Raw genomic sequence first — 19,797 nt, 5'->3', positions numbered from 1 at the left:
GCTCACAGCGGTGGTGCATGCGCGTTGTTGGGCACGCGAGGCTTGCGCATCTTCCACATGTCGTAGACGCTCATCTCGGAGTGCGAACCTTCGTGGCAGGGCACCAGCTCCGCGGCTTCCTTCAGTGCCTGACGCAGCAGGGGGCTAGCCAGTGCATACAGAGAGCTGTTCCCTGCACATGTCAGAAAGACAGGAACCACAAAATTACGCACCGCCATGACTGGTGCAGTGGGTGGGCATCTGGTTAAAGGGACACCAAACGCAAACACTGAACCAACCTAGAAGGATGGATGCTTGGACAGGTTGTTAATGATAAACGTTAAACAACAGTGCAAGCAACATGGCACAAAGAGAAGCGCGTATGTACAATTAAGCACAGCGTTCCGCGCCATGTCACTGTTGGTTTTACAGCCTAGCTGTGTATGGCTAGGGTACCATAGAAATTTCTTGTCCACACATAAGAACTATCATCAATGGCTCATACCCCGTAAGCATAAGCAAGCAAAAAATGCAATGGCTTTGCTTCACAAGCACTTGGCAAAGTGACGCAAACAGTGCTTACATTCTTTCTACTGATCACACATGCAGCATACAGAACAGCATGTTAAAAACTGTCATCATCAATGGCTCATAGCCCCGTAAGCAATGGCTCATAGCCCCATAAGGTTCATGGCTACTCACTTTGCTTGGGCTAGTTGCGATGACACTACCCCTGTGGTCATTGCCAGTGATTTCAATGTGGATGTGTCGAGACCGAAAAAGGAGTGGTTTACGTGTTTCGTGTTGCAAACACACTGCTTACGATGCCACATCGATCCGGCCCAACCCACCACCCAGAGGCGTACGTGCATCAATTTGACATTATCAAAGAATGTGTTTGCAGTTGCAAGTGTGCCGATCAGTGTATATATCATAGCGGCCACAAAGCCATTGTGACTGTTGTTAGTAACTGACAACGAGCGATACAATAACGTCTTTACCATAAGTTTTTCTACTGCGAAATTCACAGTTCCACTGGTCATCCATCTTCGCAGGGCGCAATGGCCTTGAATTTTTCAGACACCATAGTTTGTCAAGTAGCTGTGACAGCGATGTGAGAGAGGCGATAAAAGCCTATCATATAAGGAATTTAGGGAATATAATTGTACTATGAAGCTTCCTTGCATTACAAAGAATATATTTTTTTTCAAAGGGTTTGCAAATGACATGCTCCCTTCTTTAGCTGCTAGTTTTTCATCTTGTTTTGTTAGTTGTTTGCTTACCTCATTATGACCATGAGTTAAGTATGACAGGTCTTTTCAAAGCAAAGATTAATTACAGATTCAGCATTCTTTTCTCTTTTTCCCTTTGTGCCATGTTGCTTGCACTTGTTCTCAATCAAGATAAAGATCTAGAAATTTAATATAGATCAATCCAAAATACTAGATTTCCCTTATTAACAATCTGGACAAGCCGTATGGTAGATGAAGATGTATAAGATATTTGTACCGCATGTAACAGGCCCTTCAGGGTAAAAAGAAATAGAATTAGCACAACTATGAGAGTGAGAGTTGTCACCAGAGACTGCCTGGTCCAGGTTGATGTACGCCACTGTGCGGTGGTAGAGCTCCTGTTCATGTGCCTGTGGGTAACATGGTTTCATGGAATGAACTTCAGGTCAGAATGTATGGACACTTGCGGGAAATAGTCAATGGAGAACAGTATAAAGAAACGACAGAATTACCTGCACCCACTCATTGGAGCCCACCATCCCAAATTCTTCTGCGTCCCAACTAGCGAACACCAGTGTTCTGCCAGGAGTCCAACCTACAAGAGAAATCAACCATACGCATCAAAATAATAACTCACTTTTCGGCAGCGAGGTTGTGAGGAATCCTGAAGCTTTAGCACTGATGAGGAGCAACAAGGTAATTTTATCAAGTGCAGAGTATCAACTGATACCAGAGCGGCATCATCTGCTCTAACACCAACATTTCAATAAGGATTTGAATTAAAACTGAAGCTCCTAAAACCTTGCTCTCTCACGGTTTCTTCATTCTGATATTGTGACAAGGAAGTGATGTGCATAGACTGGAAGATGACTGACAAAGAACTTCTGATGTCATCATCATCATCATCATCATCATCATCATCATCATCATCATCATCATCAGCATCATCATCATCATCATCATCATCATCATCATCATCATCAGCCTGGCTACACCCACTGCAGGGCAAAGTGCTCTCCCATACTTCTCCAACTACCCCGGTCATGTGCTAATTGTGGCCATGTTGTCCCTGCAAACCTCTTAATCTCATCCACCCAGCTAACTTTCTGCCGCCCCCTGCTACGCTTCCCTTCTCTTGGAATCCAGTCCGCAACCCTTAATGACCATCCGTATCTTCCCTCCTCATTACATGCCCTGCCCATGCCCATTGATTTTTCTTGATTTCAACTAAGATGTCATTAACTCGCGTTTGTTCCCTCACCCAATCTGCTCTCTTCTTATCTCTTAACGTTACACCCATCATTCTTCTTTCCATAGCTCGTTGCGTCGTTCTTCTAATATAAACATTTTTATTCCCCCCCTTCCAATCAAACTAGTGCCAACAAAAGAAAATACAACTAGGCAGTGATAGCAATTATGCTGGTTGTCAACGGATTGAATGACGCTGCTCAAGTTCAGGTGCTATTTACACATGCATCAATGTAAGTTCTAGAGGAGTTACTGTTGCTCATCTCGATTCGAGAAGGCACTGCGGAATTTGCAGCACACACATGGTCTGTTTAGACAAGCCCATCGCACTGTGGTGACAACATTCAGTGGTGACAACATTCATGAAGTTTCTGAGGTAGCACACTGATACGCCTTGAGAGAAAGCGACAAAACAATAACAATGATAAGTTGGTGAAAGCTATGATTGGCAGGAAGTAAAACAACACATGCATGATAATATCATCATCGATCACCTCTAAGAGCAAACGTCTGTCTACTAACAACAGTGTAACAGAGCAACTGTAAAGCAAGTAAGAAAGCAGGCACTTACCGTTTTTTCTGAGGCTTCCAAAGAGCCGGACCAGTTCCATAAGGGCGGCCATCCCTGTGCCAGGGTCACCCGCACCTCTGGTCCACGCATCGTGATGACAGCCCACAATAATATATCTGCCTGCGTAGATGCATGGAAAACACGGGGAAGGCGGGAGATGGAAATTCAAGACAATGAGCAAAACGAGAACAAGGTAAAAGTGGGAGCCAACGTTTCGACAAGTGGACTTGTCCTTTTCAAGACAAGTCCACTTGTTGAAACGTTGGCTCCAATTTTTACCTTGTTCTCGTTTTGCGTAGATGATGCATGACACACACACGTTAATGTTCTAACGGTAGCAAGTCAGAGACAATGGCAACCCTAGGCCACTAAAGGCACCTTGTGAAGCTTTTAGCATTTGAAAGTGGCATAAAGAAAGGAAAATGGCAGTGATCCATTGAATCAGCTTTTTGATTTCAGAGGATCAAAACGATGGCTGCCTTTCCTAATGGATAATCTGCAATGACAGAGAGCTGTAATCATAACAAAATATTTAATAGAAACGGTATATACAGATGCTAGCTCAAACCCACGGTAGTCGGTACTTCTGCAAGTAGTAGTGTTAGAGATATCAAAAACTTAAGAATTAGTATCGCTTTGTGGCTTGTCATTTTGGGAAGTCAAGGGAAGTCACTGAAAGGTTGAAAGGAATGCCTCACTTTACACTGGCCTTCAATCACACAAGCTGCACACTAAAAAAAATTTGCCAAAATGAACCTGCATAACTCTTCTTTAACATTTTTGGCCTATTTTTTTTTTTGCAATACATGTCCTTTAAAAATTTCGCTGCTATTTTCTTGGATCTGAGGTATTACTGTGTGTCTGTGATATGGAGTTCAATAACCTTGCTTCAACTTCTACATTCCCACACGCACGTTTTGACCAATGAAACTGAGCCGGTGGCCCGTGCCTGTGCCTGTGCCGCATAGTATTTTCTGCACTTCGGTGATTTGTGCTGCATTCAAAACGTGAACAAACACAAGAGTGCAAGAGCAAAAATAATGGTAGTTTCAACCGACTAACCTAACAATAAAGCTTTCTTTTGACAAGGACCCCGTTGCAGGCCATGAAACAAGCAAAGCCAGAACAAGAATGAGAGCGGACAGATAAAGGTAAGCACAAACTACAAGAGCACTTCCAGAACGACCAAGAATGCATCGTGATGAAAGTGAGAAAGCCCACCTGGCTCGAAGTTTCCCATCATGACACCAATGACATTGTGGATGTTGGAGCGCTGCAAGATGTTGTGCACCGCCAGCTCCACCTGACTGCAGGTGCAAGAAATGAAGCGACAGGTTGGAGGTATTTGGCAGCTTATGAGCATCATCGCATCATCTCAACATCCCGCAGCATCATCGCAACATCCCACGGTGATGCTAAGCAGACGTCAATATGTGTAATGATGACGCCTGATTATCATGCCTAGGGCTTGTACTTTGAATTATTAAACATTGCAACACTACCTAAAATGGTGTTTAGTGCTCTCCAAGATGTAAAGGTGCCCCTTTCACCACCAACAACAGAAATATTGTAACACTCAAAACGGCATGAACATTGTACTGGACCACATAATTATAGTACACACACCATTAGTGCTCTTTGAGGGAGTGTGTGAGCCTTTGATTAAAAAGCAGATGGAAATACCAGTGAAGTGTGACCTCAAGAATTGCTGGCACAACAGTACAGCATTCACGTAACAAACACCGTTCGTCATGGGAAATATGAATCACAGAAGGATTCAATCCTTTCGTGATTCATCACAGCTTAGGATAATCCGATTGTGCAGCCTGTTAAACTGCAGTTTTCCCAGAAGCTAAGTCATCCCCTCAAATAAAAAAAATTATTTGAGGTTTTCAGAATGGTAATCTAACATTCTAAATGGATCCAAAGTCTGTCTCTGAAGCATACCTGCCCACCCGTGAAACCTAGAATTCGTAAAGATCTTGTGGACATAAAGGATGGGAGGGGGGGTAGTGACAACAGGCATTTTATTGGAATGCATAAGCACCTTATTAACGATGATATGCCTTTAGATGGAGCAAACAAGAACAGCAGAGCAAACTTCAAACAGCCGAGATTTTAAAGGAACACACACGTTTTTGAACACAGTGACTTTTTCAGCAACTCTGGTGTCTCTGATTTTGCCTGCTTTAGGAACTTTTCAGAATAAACTTGCTCGATGCAAGTATACCCCTCTGGGCTATGGCGTTCTGTGCTGACAGAGAAGGGCGGAACAGGTATGCATTTTTCTTTCTCAATCTTGTACCTCCCCATCCTTCAACACATTTAAAACACTTTCGCAAAAAACTGTCGCAGTAGCTTAGTGTAGCTATAACGTTGCACTGCTAAGCTGTGCAATGTTGTGGGTTCGATCCCGACTGTGGTGGTCATATTTAGATAAGGGCAAAATGAAGATATGCTCGTGTACTTTAGGTGCATGTTAAAGAACCCCAAGTGGTCAAAATTAATAAAAAAACCTCCACTGTGGCGTGCCTCATAAACAGATCCTGGTTTTGGCACATAAAACCCCACGATTGCAAACCTTTTCATAAAAGTAGATGCAGAATTATTAAAATCATAGAATGAGCCCAAATTCATAAACCTTATGAAAAATTTGGGAGAATGAGGGGGGTAAAAGGGAGAGGGAAGTGATAAGAGAAAGGCAGGTAGTTTAACCATGCCAAGCCTGTTTGTTTACCATGCACGGGGGGAAGGACAAAAGAACAGGAAGCAGAAGGGATGAAAAGTCCATAGCATGGACGCGCGTATACACTCAAGCATTCATTGTTCAGTTAGTGACAAGCAGTCGCATAGGGCGATGGGATGTTAACAAACACAGCGATGCTTTTGTGGCTGCCTGCATGGCAGACGTGACTACTCAGGCAAAACCACCTAGGCAGCACATAGCTTTCCACTATAATCTGCAAAACGGGACTCACACGTCGTCTCCAGTGCTGTAGCCAGGGCCCAAGTTGTACGTGATGTTCAACCTTCCCTGCCATTCCACCGGAGCCATGCTGCCAGACATGTTGCTGCAAGGGACAGCGCAAGGCTAGGTGAGTCAGTAGTCATGAAAGCGTACAAAGACTTCAAACTGGAGCACCATGAAAGCTTCAAATTACTTGAGCAACTGGCGAGCATCGTTATAGCTGACTGGCTGCACAGGAATTGAGGGAAGGCCTAGAGACTTGCGGTCACTCCTTGGAGGCATGTAGACATCGTCTAAAGGAGAATAAAACAATGAATGCCAGAAAAGTAAGGTAAAGGAAGGTATACTCATGACAAATGGGTGAATGGTGAGCTTACGGTCACTCACAGCGCTCCAAAATTTGCACACAATCGCGGAAAAGCTTTAATGACTATACTTTTTGCATAAAGGTTTGCACCCACACCAGGCATGTACGCAGGATTTTTTTTCGGGGAGGGGCCCAACCCAAGGTAACTTTTCTATGCAAATGAGGGGGAGGGTACTTTTACTAGTAGAAATGTGAAGAATGCCCACCATTCGCCATGAAGACATGTAAACCCGCAAAATAAAATAGAAATAATGTGTATCTCACAGGTACGCTTGTGACTTACACCTCTTTTTTACTTGGCAAACAAAGAACCACATCAAGTGGACTCGCGCACGAAAGATACTCAGGAGGAACCTTGCAAAGAACAAGTTAACCAGAAAAAGTGCAAAATAAAGATTTCTAGTAGCTTTCTTTGAATTATCTCTGGAAGAAATATAGCGAAATGTATACTTGCGGAACAATCACAGTTTTTTTTTATCCCTCCTTTACTGCTCTACCAAGTGCCAAACCGACTCGTGTTGTTATTTGGGAAGTTGCGTAACGATGCGTGGTCACCAGTCTCGTACAACCGCGTAAAGCGCAGGAGGCTCCGGTTCTAGACGTACTGTGCCCACCAACTGAAGGTTAGAAAAACACCCCCATTAGCACAGCAGGGAAGTGGCTACGTCAGGCAGCTCGATTGATAACTGTAGAAGCGTCATTCAATACACACAGAATTATTCCCCACTTCCGGCAGGATTTGCTCTAGTTCCTTTTTAAATAAAAAGATGCTGATCCATAAATATTTTCACGAACAATGTTCGCTTTTCCTCCCTGTTTAGCTGTTGCCTTGGCTTTCTCCCTTAATAGATCGCTTAATTTCTCATCTCCTTGCGACTCTTGTTTCCAGCTGCCAATTTTGCACGAAAAGTGCTGTACAATTAGGGAAAACCAGACGAGGTAAGGGGTGACAGTCATATTTTGCTTATGGATTGAACGGTTATTGCAGGGCCTGATGATGGATGCTGTTTCGCAATATACTATTTTACACCTAACCTAACCCATATCGCGGATATATGGTTACGAGGATCTGCCAGCGTCGCGGCGACTGAGGAAATAACTGAAGAAAATAATGGAACAAAGGAAAAGTTAAACGCGACTGGCGTTTTCTCTACCCGCAACTCGTTCCATGAGCATACACACCAGCTCACTATGAGCAGAGTTTCTTTCATGGCCCCTGGATCAGTCTAAACAAAGAAGGTTGAACTAACGAAGCAACAGCAATGTACGTGATCGTTGAATAGATGATGACATAAAAATTGTGTTGGGTGTTCCTGCGGTGGAGGTGAAGCAGGCGTTAAGCACCCCCCATACGTGGGCCGCTCCTGAACATAGTGCAACACCGGGCCGACTCTTGGCAGAGGTGAAGCAAGCATTAAGAACTCCCCATACGTAGGCTGATCCCGAAGATATTGCAATACCGGGCCCACCCGTGGCGGAGGTGAAGCAGGCGTTAAGCGCTCACCACATGTGGATCCATCCCGAAGGTAGTGCAATGATGGGCCGACCCGCAGTGGAGGTGAAGCAGGCGTTAAGCACTACCCATACGTGGGCCCATCCCGAAGATTCTGAAGTGCGTGTTATAGGTTCCCGAGTCCACAGGTGTATGTGCAATTGTTCTTGGCCCCTTTTTGTACTATCACCAGGATCGGCCCACATTATGATTTTGTCTGTTAATGGACGCCGAAAAAAAACTACCAAAGTTAGTCATAGACTGCTTTCGCTGTAAAAGGGAGCAAAACGTTCACCGCCGAGTAGATTGATTTGTCTGTGCGTTAGGAATGTGTATGAGGAGTGGTGGCGTGGGCAGATAGGGGGGGGGGCCCGGTCCCCCCTTGGGTACGTGCCTGAACCACACTATCTAGTAACATCTTAGTGCGGCAAAATAAATATCAAATCTGGGCTGAACCTTCTCTGTCTCCTAATGTACATCACAACTAGCCTAGGTGAACCATCATGGCTGCCAAATGTTCATGTCCTTGTGGCTTTAAAAGAACACTGATGCAGAACATTCATCATTCATTGTTTTATCAAAGAACTGCTCCACTGCCCGACAAATGCTAATTTGTCTATTTCTTCAATGAAACCAGCTCAAAATTATGACTAATTCCAGTGTGGTTTCATGGCACTGAGAATCACTACAATGATTCCATGCTGGCAAGCACGAGGTTGTGCTAACCACTGCTCCACCAGCAGGTGTGGTTCAGTATTTCAGGCGTTATCACGCTGCCCATAAAAATGCAAAGTCAGCTTCCTTCATTGCCCTAAAATTAGTCACTTGACAGGGTGCGAAGTTGGGCAAGTTGGGTGTTCTCGCAATGTTTACCGATGCCAGTGCAGTTGATATGTACACTTCTTTTTCCTTTCGTAAAGACATTCTTAAGTGAAATAGGAATTGAACCATCACACATCCATTAGAACGCATGCTAACTTGCAGCCACATATACGTGCAGGTCTGAAATTTTCATTACGAAGCAGTGCCACAACCCTGTCCAAGTGTTCTGCTGCAGTGGCTTCAAAACCGAAAACACACGATGTGAAACTTCAGGTGCACTAAGGATGGTCTATCAGTTTTACACGAGATAATAAAGCAAAAGAGGCTCGTACACAGGTTACATCATTAGTGAAACACTGCAGAACTGAACATTATGCCACTGTCAGGTGGAGGACAATTATTTCCCTTTCACGAAAGTTCTTCCTTGAGGATCTCTACAGAACTAATCTGTCACATTCAGTATCCCTGTGCTTCTAGTTGTCACATCATTCACCCATCTGGTCTAACCAGTCTCCTGGTTAGACCAGATGGTAGAGCGGCTGCCCTGAAAAGACGCTCATTCCTGGTTCAGTCTCCGAACCACAGCAAGATTTTCTTCAATTGCGAAGCTTTCTTTTTAGGAAACCCCCACATATTTTCTTCCTAGCTTCGTGCTACTGTACAATTTTTTCTGTTCATTGTAACACTAACCTGTAGCAGGAAGGTAAGGGGTTCCAGGGTCGCCAGGGTAGCTCTTGAGGTTCCCGCGCTCCACCCCGTCCCCTTGCAGTCGAAATCCTCCCGAGGGGCTGGCCCGGTCAGCGGGGCTGTCGAAGGGATCGCTGTAGAGCAGGACACCTGCCACACCATTCTCCTCGGCCAGTTTCACCTAGGCGAATTGAACAAACACAGATACAGGGCTAGATTTATCTACAAGGAGAACAGTTATTAGCATAAATTACATTAAAAAAACACAAATAAAAATGTGCTGAAGAAACATGTTGGTTAAACATGGCCACGCTACAGCACACCAGTCCTTGTACTGACCTTGTAACCACGGTGTATTTTTCCATATCTGATGATGGCGATGGTATTGTTGAGGTTGATGTTCTTGCTCCTGAGTAGCGCAAAGTCGGCTTCTGTTCCATAGTGGGCATACACAGGCTTGCCCTGAATGTGAAAAAAGTGCAATACATGTGTCAGTCATACCATCAACCCGTGACCATCTCGATGCTCACCTGCACAAGTAAAGAAAAGCATTATTTCATGAAATTCAGCTTTTGAAACCATGTTAGTGGAAATTTATGGGAGGGGCTATTGGCTACAAGCCAGCCATGTAAAGGACAGTAAAAAGAATTAGTGACTTCTGACAATAAAAAGAAAAGCCAGGAGGTGGCTTGTTTTCATCAAATTCTTCTATGACCCCCAGACAATGCACTTTCCTTCACACGTGGGACATAGGAATGACTACTACTGCGCGCTCAAATGCAATGCCACTGAGCTCATAAATACAAGGCTTACTTGTTCACATGAGGGTATCAAAGCAGCGTCTTCTGACAGTGCCGATTTCTGATGGCCACTATTTTCAATGCTGAGGATGAGCTATGAAAGGTGGAATGCTGAACAGGTTTCTTGCTTCCCTATCTTCTTCTCGTTTCTCCCAATTCTGTGGTCTTGGACCTCTCACCTTTTGTTTTTCTAAAATTCTAACTATGACAGCACTCATTTCAAAACAGTTTAGAATCCTCTTTTTAACATGCGTGACACTTGCTTCAACTGTCTGTTACCCCCTCCTTTTTGCGCTATATTGGGCCCCTCAGTCACTTGGTCAGCCACACCTGTAGATCTCAAATTTCAGCTATCCAGCAGCCTTATCCTACTAGCAGCATTTTGAATCTATCTCCAACTTTTTTGGGCTTACTAGTTTGTTTACATAATGAATGTGACGAAGACTTGTCAAACAGACCAGTAAAAGAAAATGCCTTACCCATAATTTGGACTACTTGAAGATGACAATTTGAGCACCGAGAATTTGAGAAGGCAGTTAAAAGTCACCACTCTCTTCATGTCAGGTAACACAGAGAAAATGAAATCTGAAGTTTGATGGCAACTCACCTGGCTGAAAAGAGACGCACTGAACGAAAATCTGGAAAGAAGCCCTGATCATGAAAGGTACGTACCAGTAAATTAAATGACGTTTCAGCTGGAACCTTGTTCGCAATGAACCCATAGTGTGTTGACCCTCAGTGGTCCTGTGTTGGGCCCCACTCGACACAAGAATATAGACGTTCTGGTCAGATATCAAGTAGCATGCGGCATGTGTGCTTGCATTCGTCAGTTATTTGGGTCAGTAGTGCCAGTTTTCGAGAACTTTTTCATGTAATATGAACGCTTTCCAATGTCTCCAAATGGTCAACACCTCCAGATGAGGACAGCACTTCTTTCTTTCCTTTCTTGCTTCATGCTTGGAGGGATATTTGCGCAATTTGTGGCATTAAGCGCCGAAAGGACGGCGGGTGTTTTCTGCATGTGCACCTTATGGACAAAATTTATGTGAGTTCTGTGAATAAGAAAATTATCTTAGTGCTGTGGATGAGTACATTTCGACTTCAGGTGGTCAGCAAACGTTCTCGGATGAGAGCACTTTAGCAAACAGCGACTATGAGGACTCTAAAGACTTGCAGTGCAAATCATGGCCTCCACCCTGGAGAGTGCTCCTATCACTACCTCACAGTGCTCAAGTACTGTTGAGAGCCACAGGAATAAGTAAATTTTTCTCTAATAAATCACTTAACATGTAGTTGTTTGCCTAAGTGCTTTTTCTGCATGGCATATAAATGTGCGAAATGGCTCCTGTCTGGAACGACCACAAACTGGGCGATTGCGCATGACCGCAAAGGTTTAACTACTCTTCAGCATACAGTGCAAGCAGACCGCATGCATTGTCAGAGATGTCTGTTATGTCCGTCCAATGCTTGTGTCATTGTTTTATTGAGAACGAGGCTCCCAAAGGGGGATTTAAATGCCGCTATATCTATTACATCTCTTGCTTTTAGTGCTTCTTCTCGTATTTTTTGTGCAATAAACCCTAGTAAGCTAGTCATCCTTTACCTTGACAATTCCTGCAGGTGAATAGGCTGAAAATGGCTTCACTGTCATGGCTGCCTCGGCACCCTTTTCAGAAGTGTTGAACAGCACGTTGGTGCCACGCATTATTCGCACCTCATTTGGGTGTTCCCTGAATGCACAAAAAGAAACAAAACTTGTAGTATGTAAAATGCCTACATGTAATAATAAGCACATCATCTACACTAGTTACTCATTTTATGACACTCAAATATACATTGCCCTTAGGTTACAACTTACAACATAAAGACTTGTCAGCGAGTATGACTGCTACAGTGCAAGTGCCAATTGGGAGACAACTTGCATCTTACAGATGTCCACTTCCTTGGATTTCCAGCAATTAAATATTCCATGTCAGTGCCTTACATTCATAGAAAACTCTTACTAGGGATTATGCATAACGCAGTATATGAACATGTGGCTTATTGGCACCTTAATTAAAAAGTTAGGCATCAAAATTTCAGCTTTCGCTTCTTACGCTCGAAATAACACGAAGTGGCAGTGCAAGCCATGGAGGACACTGCCGAATGCCCAGTGCACACAGATCTATTAAATATGTATACATATATCTTTCCTTTAATCAGGGGTTTCAATTTATGGTTTCCCAGGAATAGGTGGCTGTTATGATCGCACAAGCCTCTGGTCACCACGTCTGGTACTGATTACAGACCTTGCATTTCCCCATGATTTCTGAGCTATGTGTGTACTGTCATGTCTAAATGACATTGCAGTGACTGATGTTGTGCACCTCATAGGATTTCTGCAACTGTCCTCCAATATCACACAGCACCAGAGTTACCAGCACTACAAACTCAAACTGCAACGTAAGGAAACCCTGCCACTTAATCACTTAACCATTAAATGTCATTAGGTTTTATGTCACGATCCATACACAGTGGTTGCATGTACAATATCCTAAAAAAAAAAATGTCATTAATATTTTGATACCAATACCAGTTTAAATCGTGATCCCATCGATAGCTAATGCTATGTGGAAAAAAAAAACAGTAAGCAAGGCCAGCTGGCGCAAGATCATTTTAAAATATGCCCTTACTCGTGAACATCGCAAAGGTTTACAGTGCCTGCAACACAAAGAAACGTTATAAACTGCTTATTCATATACTGATGTCATGAGAGGCGTTTTGAGAAAATGAGGGATAGACGTTTCATTTTTACCTTTGGGTTGTTGCATGCAACGATGGAAAGAAAATATAAATACTTTACAAGATGAACTACATGGCAAGTGCCAAATGATGCAAGTAAGGGACTTGTACAAATGCATAATTCGGAGTTTACCTGCTTTGTATTATTGTTATGTTTGCATGTTTTTGTCCTGCCCTGTCCTATAGCACCAGGACACAATAGTGTTGAAAAAGAAGAGCTGAGAGTTGCACTTCGCACTACAAGTGTCATCCCGCCTCTGCCCCCCCCCCCCCCCCCACATGATGACAGCTAACGGACCACTTGTGCTGCCTCCAAGCTTACTTGTCCGGAAAAGACAGCAGAGGCTTGAAGACCTCGGTGCGTGTGTTGTCCACACCGTAAAGCTTCCAGGCCTGCTCAATCCGCATGGCCAGCTGCTGTCCCCTCTCGGTTCCAGCCATGTGGTAGTCCACGTTCATCACCCTGAATGACACAGCGGGCGGTGGGACACGCATGAAAACATCGAAGTGATGGCAGTTGCAGATCATTTAAGGCAACTCGTACGTGCTGTCACAGCGAAACCACAACACGAATAAAAAATAATTGAGAACCCCACATAAGCAAACCGACCTGTGCATCAATAGTTGGAGGACGGGTGTCTCAAAATTGGTGTTACTGCCAGAAACATGACTAGTGTGTGTATATGCCATAAAGGGGCCCTGACACACTTTCATAACTGATAATAGAATGACATCACTATTAAATTAAGTCGCCTCACAAATATCCTGCTGCAAGCATTTTTCGAATCCTCCAAGCACAAGCGAAGTTAAACCTAGTTATAGGACCAATGAGTGGCTTTCTTTCTCCTATAAATTCCACTAGCACATTGTAAGCTACATAAGGAGAAATGGCAAGGGGACACAAGGGAGCAATGCCCCACTGGTCCTGGCCAAAGATTGAATTTCTTGGTGGTGAGGTGACTCTTGGCGGCACCCCATTTGCGGCCACCGTACCTACAACTACGCCTTTCATATCAGAGGCCAAGTGCAGCAGACGCAGCAATGTGCAACTGTCGTATGTAGACTGGCAGTGCAAAGATGAAATTAATAAAAAAATTAAATTATGGGGTTTTACGTGTTAAAACCATGATCTGATTATGAGGCATGCCGCAGTGGTGGACTCCGGAAATTTCAACCACCTGGGGTTCTTTAACGTGCACCTAAATCTATGTACACGGGTGTTTTCGCATTTCACCCCCATTGAAATGCGGCCGCCGTGACCAGGATTCGATCCCGTGACTTCGTGCTTAGCAGCCCAACACCATAGCCACTAAGAAACCACAGCGAGTGCAAAGATGAAATTGCTTTTCTGCCATTTTGAGATTGCAGACATATATATTCTTCATTTATTTAACTCGAATGAGCAGTAATTATATTACTGAAAATGTTCTCGCAAACATGAATTCAGCCAACAGCTGTTGTTGGTCCAGCTGTTCATGATGCTGCTGCACGACGATGCTGCGAAAATGACAGCAAGCGATTTTTCACTGTGCTTGACATGAGATTATAAATTCCCCGCTACATGCCGTGCAATAACATTTCGCTCACGGGTTCCTCGTTAACAGATCGGCCACATTTTCTTACTCTGTTCAATAAGTGTTTCAGGGCCCCTCTAGGCATTTACTGGTCTCACATATGCAAATGCAACATGTGCCCTAAAGCAATAAATTAAGGACAACTGGTGAAATTTTGTTAATAAGCCATGTAAGTACTGATTTTCAGTGCAATGATTTCTGCCCCATTTAATAACTAAACCGACACAGTAAAGTTCTGATGATATTTGTTAATGGCTGTTCTTTAGAAATTTGTTAAGTTAAAGAAAAACGCCCATAATTTTATGCATTAAAGGGGAAAGGAAAAGAAGGATGCCTGCAACACTGATAGCTTAAGCACTGTGTCAGAGGACTGACCGCAACCAGCTGTCAAGGTTTTTCTTGTCAACGCCGGTAAGCAGCTGCTCTGCAAAGCGTTCCTTGAAGGAGTAGATGCCCCCTGGCATGGGGCAGGATGACTGCGCTGCCTGACCAAGATCACGCATGCTCTTGCGTGCCACGTAGCCGCACATGAGCCCCACCAGGAAGATGACTCCCACTATCAGCACCTGCACGGGAAACCCCGACGACGACGATTTACAAGTCTCGATTACAGTGCAGCAAAGGCACTGCAGAGATCTGCTATCCTGGCTTGTTCCGTCTCATCACCTCACTCAATTGATACACGCTGAAAGTAATCTGGAATGATGCTAGCGAAAATGGCAAGAGTCAAAGAGCCACCCTGATGCCTCCACTGCTTCACGTATGAATATATGTGGGTAACACTGTGTGGTTAAATACAAAACATCGACATCAAGAAAGAGAAGATTGCGATAGTTATACTGCCACGTCATCGCACATTTAAAGCAATAACTAGTGTGCTTGACCACATATTTGAAACCTGCACGACCAAAAGTTACTTCAGTGAGTTTGAAATTATGTTTAGCAAAATGTCCAATAGTAAACGAGGTCACTATGGAAACGAGAAGAGCCAACCATTATATATTATAATGAATTCACAGAGTTTCTTCTTGGCACCTTCTACTGCTTTCTGGTGTCCTGTAAAATGAGCTCGCTATTTTTCTAGCAACAGCTAATGGCTGGCAAGTCCAAGTGCACCTGGATAAACACAGTGAAGCAGGCTTGAGTTGTCTCTTGCAATCCATTCAGGTGCACCCAAGACCAGGCTCGGGCCACATTCTTGACTGATCTCTTTGATCACGTGACATAGCCTAATACTTCAGCCATTCTGCATTCTGCTTGCTGGTTTTACCAATCAACATTCACACAGCGCGATAGCCCTGAAAGTGACAGGTCCAGAACAATGGCCTTGGCTTTGCACATGACAACTGTAAACTCACGCGAAGCACTCGTCCCTTTGTTCCGGAGAACCAGCCAGGGCTGGAGGCCACCTGGACGTGTGGTGCCTCGGGCGACAGGTCCATGTCCACGTTGTCGGTGTCTGCGTCCCACTTGGTGTATGTCTTCTTGCCCCTGATGTAGTCTGCCATTGTGGCAACACCCCCGTCTGCCTCGTCACCACTGCTTCCGCCTGAATCCCTGCAGTCGACGAGAGAGGGACACCCGTGCACATGGGAGATCACAGCTTAGTTCACGCAAATGCATGCTTTAAAGCAAAAACATAAGGACAGAAGCCATAGATCTCGCATGAAATAGGCATTCGCTTCTTATTTATTTAGATACTTTGGTGGCCCCTTAGGACATTATGTAGCATGGAAAATGGAGGGTGACAGCAAACAGAATCTCAGTACAACAATGGTGGAATGAACACTAGGCAAAATGTACAATGAGACAAGTTATACAAATGCAAATGCACACAAAAATATCCTGAACAGCCACTTAGACACTAAAGAACAAAATAAAAAATAAAAACTAATTCATCACAAGCAATGATTGCTAAAACATTCTTGGCAGCACTTAATCATGCGCATCTCATGGATGACTAAATAGTGCTCTGTGAAAAGAGGATGTATCGTTATCATATAGGACAAAAGGTATGTAGTTCTATTTGTTTACAGACAAAACATTGGCTGATTTCTGAAGTGCTTTTGTTTGAGTAAAGATGACACTAACTTCATAAACACACTAACAAACTCCGAAGTATGGAGCGTTAGACGAATGCAGTCTTGGGAAAATTGCCAACTTCTATAGTTGGAAGTGTGGGAAAGTTATAAATGGGTCTATTTTCTGTGCATTTCAAGAAACGAAAGTGTAATGCTTTCTTTCATGGTAGACACACTATGGCAATGACAGTAACATGATGCAATGAAACCTTTCCACCTCATTTTGCACTGACTCAAGCTTACAGCGTAGGTAATCATGGTGAGGATATCACGTTCAAACCTTCCAGCTTTAGTATTTGAAAAAATATTGCAGTTGAAGCCAAGAAATTCTAAAATTTTGTGAAAAAAAGTTAACAATTATTTTATCATTATCATTATTTTCATCAACCACTTGGTGTATCAAGTGGTTGATGCAGCTTAACATTTCTAAATGCAAATTTATTCAAATTTCCCTCAAGCACGCTAACATCACCCATGCGTACTCATTACACACAGTCAACATCTCACAAGTACAAACATATTGTTACTTCGTTATCCTAATCACTAGCAATCTAAACTGGTCGGAACACATAGCGAAACTGATCGCTGACGGCTCTAAAACACTAGGCTTTATCAGAAGAACATTATCGTTGTCACCCTCTTCCATCCGTAAAGTGGCATATGAAACTTTTGTTCGAACTATACTTGAACACGCTTCCTCAATTTGGTGTCCACATCAAAAATATCTAATCAATGCAACAGAATCTGTCCAGAACCGTGCTGCTCAATTCATATCTTCAAAATATGACTACAAAACTAGTATCAGCAGTATTGCCATAGCTCAATCTATCCACATTAGTCTATCGACGCAAGATATCACGTCTATGCTTATTGCACAAGTTGTACTACCATTTTCACTTCTTCATCACTTCTACCACCAATCATGCCAATCACTTCTACTACGAGCACGTTCGTCATGATGCCTGTTCAATTCACACAGTTTATAGCGCCTGTATGGGTCAACTTCTGCCTTCAATAAATCATTTTTACCTATAGCAATCCAGGAATGGAATGAAATCCCTGATGCAATCGCCATGGAACATGATCCTGATGAACTTAAAGAGCTGTTGCTTTCACATTTTGGAAAGTAGAGTTGTATCATTTTTCTTCGCATTCCAAGTGTTGTTGCATTTAAAGTCGCCTGTTCTCCTATTTTATTTTGCTGTATTACTGAAACTGAGTTATTTCAATTTATTCTTGTTGTAACATCTTCGACTTATGTTGTGTATACCATATATGATTACTCCCCCTCCCCCTTATGTAATACCCTGTAAAGGGTTAATATATATGCTAAATTTTTAAAATTCGACGGCAATCTTATAATAATGCTGAGATCAGGTACTTGCTCTAGTAGTTGCAGCTAGAATGATCTGCACAATGTACAAATTAAAATGATATTCATGTATTGTCACTCAAAATTGTCATTGCCGAAATGTATACAGGTTTTATGGAGTGAATAGATGGCACTGCAGGTAGGTTCGAATGATCTGGCAGGCCTATAAAGTCGGACTCTTCAATTTTGGCCAGCACTGTACTTGTCTGCATTTAAAATCAATTTTGCACTAACCTATCATATCAAACATCATAAAGTAATTGTCATTACTATCACAAAGGAGGTCTAAATATAAGGTATTTACAATGAAATTGTAAAAGCTGACAGGTATACATATTGCTGAAGGGTGCCCTAGCAATGGCCTGATTAAGGAGATGATACATTTGAAGCCTTATCTCAACATTTGCAATGCAGATGCGTTCAGGAGCGCCTCTCAGTGCCATTACAAGGGCACAGCATGAACAGACAACCTAGTCGACCCGCATTCAATTTGAGCAGAACAGTTGACCATGCAGGCACATGGAATAACAAACACTCAGCGCAACGCACTAGCCATCACTTGATGTTTTGGCTTGATTCTTCTGCATATCCGTCAATGTGCCAAGCTATTCAGCTCGGCGTCGAGGAAGAAATATTAGCAATATACTCAATTGGGGAAATAGGAGCGTTTTTAGTGCTTGAAGCTACTTCCACAAGGGCTCGGGCCAGCCTAAGATGTACCACAAAAACAAGCACATACATTTCTGAGAGCACTTAGGGATCACTCCTGTGTTGAAACTTTCATTTTCATTTTTCTGGATCCAGCAAAGGTGAAGTAGAAGAACACAGGCAGAAGGGCCTAGGGGCACAGGCAGAAGGGCCTAGGGACGCTCTCATCTAGTGGCAGAGCCCTCTTAGAGCCAAGTTGGGTTAATTAGTTAAATTTATCTCATTTCCAGCTGTGCACAGAGTTGAGTTCACATACAGCCTGTGGCAGGCCATCATCAAAAAATGTCCACCCAGCGAATTTAGCTGTACATCAAACCGGAGGCCATTTTCTTTCAAAGGCTCTCTGCACTTTCCATTCTTTCCATCCTCCATCAATAATTTGCATCATGGCATGCCACTGTCATCACCAGCATTGGCAAGTTGGCACAACAGATGATAAGCGGAAAAAATCGAATGAAAATAATTGTTACAAAGCATGGCCGCACACTAGTGTGTTAAGTGAGAACCTGAGCAAGACTGCATTTGCATAAATGTGTAGGACATAAGCTGCAATGTCATCATCATCTTCATCCATATTCTATGAATTTTGGCAAAAGAAATTAATTAGATTATGGGGTTTTACACACCAAAACCATGATCTGATTATGAGGCACGCCGTAGTGGGGGACTCTGGAAATTTGGACTACCTGGGGTTCTTTAATGTGCACCTAAATATAAGTACGTGGGTGTTTTCGCATTTTACCTTCACCAAAACGTGGCCGCCGTGGCTGGGATTCAATTCTGCAGCCTCGTGCTTGGCAGCCCAACACCATAGCCACTAAGCAACCCCAATGGGTTATAAATTTTGGCTGTAGGAGTTGATGACATATATTACCGCTCAAAGCTCAAGGCCTCTGCAATCTTCTGATCCATCCATCCATATTGTGACCACTGTTCTAACAAGTCCTCCTTCTGATACATGTTCTACAAGATACACCTGTACATGTGCTAGACATATTACAGTTCTAAATTTCTGGTCCCTGTGACCACATTAAAATGGATCTGAAGCATTGTGATGCTTGTGTACTGAGAGTTAAATCCCTGCTAAAGAACCACAGGCTGCTTAAACTGACCCA

General features: G+C 43.3%; 1 protein-coding gene across 3 annotated transcripts in view; it reads right to left on the bottom strand.

Annotated features, from left to right (window-relative positions):
- LOC126548161 (N-acetylated-alpha-linked acidic dipeptidase 2) overlaps positions 1-19,797 on the bottom strand; it is a 42,389-nt gene that overhangs the window by 14,625 nt on the left and 7,967 nt on the right. For all 3 annotated transcript variants that reach the window (XM_050196290.3, XM_050196306.3, XM_050196298.3), the window contains 13 exons: positions 15,880-16,078; positions 14,897-15,087; positions 13,270-13,410; positions 11,770-11,896; positions 9,706-9,828; positions 9,370-9,547; positions 6,192-6,291; positions 6,009-6,101; positions 4,252-4,337; positions 3,031-3,150; positions 1,724-1,806; positions 1,558-1,621; positions 7-172 (listed from right to left, as the gene is read on the bottom strand). In XM_050196290.3, the coding sequence (XP_050052247.1) occupies positions 7-172; positions 1,558-1,621; positions 1,724-1,806; positions 3,031-3,150; positions 4,252-4,337; positions 6,009-6,101; positions 6,192-6,291; positions 9,370-9,547; positions 9,706-9,828; positions 11,770-11,896; positions 13,270-13,410; positions 14,897-15,087; positions 15,880-16,078 (1,671 nt within the window). The remainder of the gene's footprint in view (positions 1-6; positions 173-1,557; positions 1,622-1,723; positions 1,807-3,030; positions 3,151-4,251; positions 4,338-6,008; positions 6,102-6,191; positions 6,292-9,369; positions 9,548-9,705; positions 9,829-11,769; positions 11,897-13,269; positions 13,411-14,896; positions 15,088-15,879; positions 16,079-19,797) is intronic.

Source organism: Dermacentor andersoni, chromosome 3 (genome assembly GCF_023375885.2).
Source record: "Dermacentor andersoni chromosome 3, qqDerAnde1_hic_scaffold, whole genome shotgun sequence".
Lineage (NCBI taxonomy): Eukaryota > Metazoa > Arthropoda > Arachnida > Ixodida > Ixodidae > Dermacentor > Dermacentor andersoni.
The sequence above is the reverse complement of the archived record's forward strand: the minus strand, read 5'-3'. Positions and strand labels throughout refer to the sequence as shown.